At 68.6% G+C, this 6,420-nt stretch overlaps 1 protein-coding gene across 1 annotated transcript in view; it reads left to right on the top strand.

Moving 5' to 3' along the window:
* The window catches only part of LOC112972618 (voltage-dependent L-type calcium channel subunit alpha-1D-like), a 15,766-nt gene extending 10,104 nt beyond the window's left edge, over positions 1–5,662 (top strand). The window contains 21 exon segments of the mRNA XM_026079374.1: positions 8–209; positions 295–453; positions 726–836; positions 950–1,033; positions 1,219–1,239; positions 1,323–1,451; positions 1,584–1,649; positions 1,757–1,848; positions 2,198–2,357; positions 2,591–2,718; positions 2,808–2,904; positions 2,997–3,099; positions 3,210–3,311; positions 3,380–3,510; positions 3,588–3,698; positions 3,808–3,944; positions 4,041–4,163; positions 4,289–4,449; positions 4,729–5,043; positions 5,046–5,266; positions 5,361–5,662. Coding sequence (XP_025935159.1) covers positions 8–209; positions 295–453; positions 726–836; positions 950–1,033; positions 1,219–1,239; positions 1,323–1,451; positions 1,584–1,649; positions 1,757–1,848; positions 2,198–2,357; positions 2,591–2,718; positions 2,808–2,904; positions 2,997–3,099; positions 3,210–3,311; positions 3,380–3,510; positions 3,588–3,698; positions 3,808–3,944; positions 4,041–4,163; positions 4,289–4,449; positions 4,729–5,043; positions 5,046–5,266; positions 5,361–5,603 — 2,896 coding nt within the window. The 3' untranslated portion in view covers positions 5,604–5,662.
* The last annotated feature ends 758 nt before the right edge of the window (positions 5,663–6,420 follow it).

Genomic DNA, 6,420 nt, shown 5'->3' with positions numbered 1-6,420 from the left:
TGCACAGGCTGCTGTACAAGGCGATTGATGCCAATGCAGAGGACCAAGGTCCCATCTACAACTATCGAGTCGAGATCTCCATCTTCTTCATCGTCTACATCATCATCATCGCCTTTTTCATGATGAACATCTTCGTGGGCTTTGTCATCATCACCTTCCGTGCCCAGGGCGAGAGCGAGTACAAGAACTGTGAGCTGGACAAGAACCAGGTACCAGGGCGCAGGCCCCAGGCGGCCACGGACGTGCCTTGTGTGAGGGGCTCCCTGTACGAGGCCCCCTCCCTCCCTCCCCCAGCGGCAGTGCGTCGAGTATGCGCTGAAGGCACAGCCACTGCGGCGCTACATCCCCAAGAACCGCAGCCAGTACCGGGTGTGGGCCATGGTGAACTCCACCGCCTTCGAGTACATCATGTTCATCCTCATCCTGCTCAACACCATTGCCCTGGCCATGCAGGTGGGCGCAGGGCGCTGCCCACAGCGCCGGGAGCCAGTTAGGCCGTGGGGCAGCTGGGCACATTGGGGCCCTGGGGGGCATCGGGGGAGGAACAGGCAGGGGCTCTTGGGGCTGTTAGTGGGATTGGGAAGCAGCGAGGAGGCATCTGGAGGGCACTTAGGGGCCCCTGGATGCAGCTAGGAGCTCCTGGGAGCAGTTAGGGCCCTGGGGGGGCAGTTTGGGGATGCCTGGGGGGCTCTGGGGGCAGCTGAGCCTGTGCCCCCCACCCCCAGCACTACGAGCAGTCGAAGCCGTTCAATTACATCATGGACCTGCTCAACATGGTGTTCACGGGGCTGTTCACCGTCGAGATGGTGCTCAAGATCATCGCCTTCAAGCCCAGGGTAGGCTTGCATGAGGGCCTCACACGGGGGCCTCGCGCGGGGGGGCAGGAGCGTTGCACGAGCGCCTCGCGCAGGGGCTGAAGCAGGGCCCCGCTCACACCCTCGTGCCCCAGCACTACTTCTGCGACGCCTGGAACATGTTCGATGCCCTCATCGTGGTGGGCAGCGTGATCGACATCGCCGTCACCGAGGTCAACGTGAGTCCCCCCACCCCCCGGGGAGCCCAGGCGTCCAGGCCCTCCCTGCTCCTGCCCCCCCAGGGTGCCAGGGAACACCAGGGTTCTTGTGTCCTCCTATGCATCCATCTCCATTTGTCCATCTCGCCTCTCTGTGCATCATCCCATCGTCCGTCTGTGCGTCCATCTCCGCCTGTGCACAACAGAATGGGGGTCACGTTGGTGAGGTAYGGGGCAGGGGGGGGGTCCCTGTCTCTCCCAGCCCCACAGCTCAAGGACAGGGGCGCTGACCCCCGCCGTGCCCCCCCAGAGCTCGGAGGACAGCTCCCGCATCTCCATCACCTTCTTCCGGCTCTTCCGGGTGATGCGGCTGGTGAAGCTGCTGTCAAAGGGCGAGGGCATCCGCACCCTGCTCTGGACCTTCGTCAAGTCCTTCCAGGTGCCACCGGGGGGGACGCGACACGATGTGACGCGGGGGTCTGCACCCCGCTCCAGCCCATGGCCAGCTCCTCTCAGGTGCCACGGGGGGGGACGGGGCCCCCAGGCTCACACCACTGCCCTGCTCCCCCAGGCCCTGCCCTACGTCGCCCTCCTCATCGCCATGATCTTCTTCATCTATGCGGTCATCGGCATGCAGGTGAGGGGCCCCACGTGGCCCCTGTGCGAAAGCCGGCCCTGGCCCCTTGTGGGGAGCAGCCCGTGGGACCACGTGGCGTGGCCCCCCCATCCCCCGGCTCTCCGCAGACCTTCGGGAAGGTGGCACTGCAGGACGGGACCCAGATCAACCGCAACAACAACTTCCAGACCTTCCCCCAGGCCGTGCTGCTGCTCTTCAGGTGCGGGGTCCCCGCCGGGACCCCCGGGGCCAAGGGGTCCCTGTGGGGTCTGCGGGATCCCTATAGGGTCCCTGTGGGATCCCCACAGGTTGCTGTAGGGTCCCTATAGGGCCCCTATGGATTCTGTGGGTCCCTGCAGGCCCCCATGACGTCCCCCTGGGGTCTACGGGGTCCCTGTGGGGCCTGCTGGGCTCTCCGTGTCTCTGTGGCCTTGCCGTGGGCTCTCCGGGGTGCCCCACAGCAGCTCTGGGGTCCGCGGCACACCCCCGGGGGAGGCCAGCCGGCTGGGGGCCCTGTGGTGGCTCTGCAGGCCGGGCATGCGGGGCCGTACAGGGTGCGCGTGGCCCAGGTGCGCCACGGGGGAGGCCTGGCAGGAGATCATGCTGGCCAGCCTGCCGGGGAAGCGCTGCGACCCCGAGTCGGACGCCGGCCCCGGCGAGGAGTTCACCTGCGGCAGCAACTTCGCCATCGTCTACTTCATCAGCTTCTTCATGCTCTGCGCCTTCCTGGTGAGCCCCCCCAGCGCCTCACGGCCCCCCGGCGCCCCCCAGCACCAGCCCTACGGGCCCTTTGCCTCCCTGCAGAGCCACAGAAGCAGCACCCAGCCTTAGCAACGCCCCCGGCAACCCCATAGCGACAGCCCCTGCCCCTAGCAACGGCCCTCAGCAACAGGCATAGCAACAGCCCTGCCCCTAGCAACAGCCCCAGCAACCCTGCTAGCGGCAGCCCCTGCCACCCCCAGATCATCAACCTCTTCGTGGCCGTCATCATGGACAACTTCGACTACCTCACGCGGGACTGGTCCATCCTCGGCCCCCACCACCTCGACGAGTTCAAGCGCGTCTGGTCTGAGTACGACCCCGCTGCCAGGTCCGCCCCTGCCCCCCCGCCCCCGCGGTCCCGACCCAGGGACCCAGGCATCCGGGGCGGCCTCACCCTCTGCCCCCACCATCACGCAGGGGCCGCATCAAACACCTGGACGTGGTGACGCTCCTGCGCCGGATCCAGCCCCCGCTCGGCTTCGGGAAGCTCTGCCCCCACCGCGTGGCCTGCAAGGTCAGCGGGACGCTGGGCTCCAGGAGGGGGGRGCAGGGGCACCCAGACGCCTGGGTCCACGCCCTGCCCCATCCCCTCCCCTGTCACCCCAGCGCCTGGTGGCCATGAACATGCCCCTGAACTCGGACGGGACCGTGACCTTCAATGCGACCCTCTTCGCCCTCATCCGCACCTCCCTCAAGATCAAAACTGAAGGTTGGGATGGGGCCCCGAATGCCTGGGCCCCTGGGGGCTGGGGGGGTCTCGGGGCTAGAGCTGGGGGGGCCTGGACGCCTGGGTTCCCTGAGGGACCCGCTCGCCCTCAGGGAACCTGGACGTGGCCAACAAGGAGCTCCGCGCCGTGGTCAAGAAAATCTGGAAGARGACAAAACCCAAGCTTCTGGATGAGATCATCCCAGCACCGGAGGGTGAGTGCCCCCCACCAGCCCGGCGCCCCCGCGGGGCCACCAGCACCCCTAACCCTGTTGCCCCCCAGAGGAGGAGATCACCGTGGGGAAGTTCTATGCCACCTTCCTGATTCAGGACTATTTCCGCAAGTTCCGGCGGCGTAAGGAGCGGGGGATGCTGGGCCCCAGTGCCGGCCCCCGCAACGAGCGTGCCCTCCAGGTGGGCAGGGCCCCCACCCCGGGACCCCCCCGGGAGGAGGGGGGCAGTTGCTGCAGTAACCGCCCTCCCACCCCCAGGCTGGGCTGCAGACCCTGCAGGCGCTGGGCCCCGAGATGCGCCAGGCGTTGAGCTGCGACCTGGAGGGCGACGGTCCCCCCGAGCCTGGCGACGAGCAGCTGACCTATGCGGTGAGCCCCGCCCACCACCRGGCCCCACCCCACTGCACAAACCAGCTTCTGGAGGCTCCGCCCACCTCACACCCCACCCAGCAATAAGCTCCACTCCTTTTCTCTGCAGGCCCCTGAGACCCTGTACGACTCTGCCCCCAGCCCCCCGCTCCGGGGGGAGCCCCCCTCGGCTGCCAGCCCCACCCCCATGGAAGGGGAGGAGCCTGCGCCCCTCCCCCACGTGGCCGCACACCGCCACAGCAGCAGGTACCACGGGGATGAAGTGGGGGCATCTGGGGTCCCTGGGGGGGTGGGAGGCCAGGGGCACCCAGCCGCCGGGGTCCCTGATGGCCCCGTGTGCAGGCGGCGCTCAGACGGGGGCCACGACCCTGGCAGGGGGCCGGAGGAACCGGGGCCCCCCGAGGATGGGGAGGAGCCAGGGGACAGCAGCCATGAGGACGCCGGGGGCCCAGCCGGCCGCCACAGGTGAGCCGGGGCCAGGTACTGCTCAGGGCCATGCCTGCAGCTGGGGCGCCCCACAGCGGCGGGCAAGGAGGGGGGGCCCCCCACGGGTCCCCCTGCGCCTCACGTCCCCTGTCCCTGCCCCCCAGGCCGTTCGGGGCCGGCTCTGCCCCCCCACCTGCTGGCTGGGTGGGGGCGGGGCTGYGGGAGGGGTCGCTGCCCCTCCCCCCCCGGCACTTCGCCCTCCTCAACGGGACCCTGGAAGGGCAACAGCTCAAGCGGCGCCGCCTCCTGCCCCCCACGCCCACAGGTAGGGGTGGGGCCTCGGGGAGGGGGCGTGGCCAGGGAGCAGGCTTTGGGAGGGGGTGTGGCCAGGGAATCAGCAGGGAGGTGAGCTGGAGGTGGAGCCAGGGAGAGGGCAGGGAGTCAGGGGTGGGGCCAGGGCCAGGGGGTGGAGCTTATGGGGGTGGGGCTTATAGGGAAGGGGCACAGCCAGGGAGCCAGCAGGGCTCCTACACAGGCCTGCTGAGCTGGGGGCAGGGCTTGCAGGGTAGGGGCGGGGCCAGGTGGTGCTGACTGACAGCCCCAGGCCAGAAGCCCTCCTTCACCATCCAGTGCCTGCGGCGCCAGGGCAGCTGCGAGGACGAGCCCATCCCGGGGACCTACAACCCCTCAGGGCCGCCCGGCCCYGCTCGGCCCCAGGTACCACATGGGGACGTCCCTGCACCGCGGCCTCGTGTGAGGGGCGTGCGACCGCCTCCCTGCTCACAACACGCACCAACACCTCTTTCCACACAMCCCTGCGTCGCATGCCCCTGTTCACGAGGATCTCCTGCCACACGCCCTGACACCCCACTCGCACCCCCACCTCACAGGGCTACAGCGGCTCCGAGACGTGGCACCTGGGCGGCTCCTCACACGCCTGGGCAGCGGCACCGGCCCGGGGCCACCTGCTCTACGCACCCCTGATCCTGGTGGAGGGGGGGCTGCCAGGAGCGGGCGGGAGCCTCCCCCCACTCTCACGGTGGCTCGTGGGGGACCACGGCCCCCCTGGGCCCCTCCATCTGCGGCCCTGCAGCCCTGGGGACAGGCTTGCCCGCGGCTCTGCCGACAGCCTCGTCGAGGCGGTGAGTGAACCGGGGCGCCTCCCAGCCTCCCCCCTGCAGACCCCCCCCCACAGCGGAAGCACCAGTGCCAGCCCACCCTGGGGTCCCCCCACAGGTGCTCATYTCGGAGGGGCTGGGGCTCTTCGCACGGGACCCCAAGTTTGTGGCCGTGGCCAAGCGGGAGATTGCCAACGCCTGCGACATGACCATAGACGAGATGGAGAGTGCTGCCGCCGACCTGCTGACACGCCGACGCGCCTCGCCAGCCCCCGCCCCCATCTACAGCGACGAGGAGCCACTGCGGCCGCCAGCCGAGGACGAGCTGGCCGACGAAATGGCCTGCGTCAGCAGGCCCTAGCCCCCCGCCACCCCCGTGCCCCAATAAAGCCCTGCCACCACCAGGATGTGCCACCGAGGAGTTGCTGGGGCCCAGGGAGGGGGTCACTGATGTAGGGGAACCTTGGGGTGGGGGGGAACCTCAGCCTTTACCTCAGGGGAGGCTGCCGGGGGGGGTGGCACCAGAACCTCAGGAGAGGCTACTGGCAGGGGGGAACCCCACCTTTTACCCTCAGGGGAGGCAGCCACAGGGGAAGAAACCTCACTTTTTACCTTATGGGAGACTGCTGGAGAGAAAAACCTTACTTTTTACCTCAGACAAGGCTGCCGGGGGGTGGTGAAAAACCTCACTTTTTACCACAGGGGATGACACCGGGGGGGCCCTGCTCGCTTTTTACCGCAAAGGAGGCCGCCAAAGGGGAGAAAACCTCACTTTTTACCTCAGGAAATGCCGCCAGGGGGATCCCTGCTCGCTCGTTACCTCAGGGAGCCTCATGGCGGCCCGGACGCCTGGGCCCCAACGGTCACCGCCTCGCGCCGCCGCCACCTGCCCCCGGCACGCGCCGCGTCCCCATTGGTGGAGGCAGCAGCCAATGGGGAAGGCGGCCGGCCCCGCGGCCCCGTCCACCGCAGCGCATGCGCGGCGCGATGGCCGCCCCAAGTGGGGCATCCCCCCCCTCCCGCACAGCGCGACACAGACCGCCGTTAGCCTCCAAAGTTTAATAATAATAAAAAAAATCATAATACAATAAAATAAGGGCCCCCCCGGCCCCGCCCCACTACAAAGAGCCCGAGACAGTTAGTGTCGGCACAGGGGGCACGCGGGGCCCCCCCCGCCC

This window comes from Apteryx rowi, unplaced genomic scaffold (assembly GCF_003343035.1).
Source record: "Apteryx rowi isolate R43461 unplaced genomic scaffold, aptRow1 scaffold_1147, whole genome shotgun sequence".
NCBI classification, from domain to species: domain Eukaryota; kingdom Metazoa; phylum Chordata; class Aves; order Apterygiformes; family Apterygidae; genus Apteryx; species Apteryx rowi.
The sequence above is the reverse complement of the archived record's forward strand: the minus strand, read 5'-3'. Positions and strand labels throughout refer to the sequence as shown.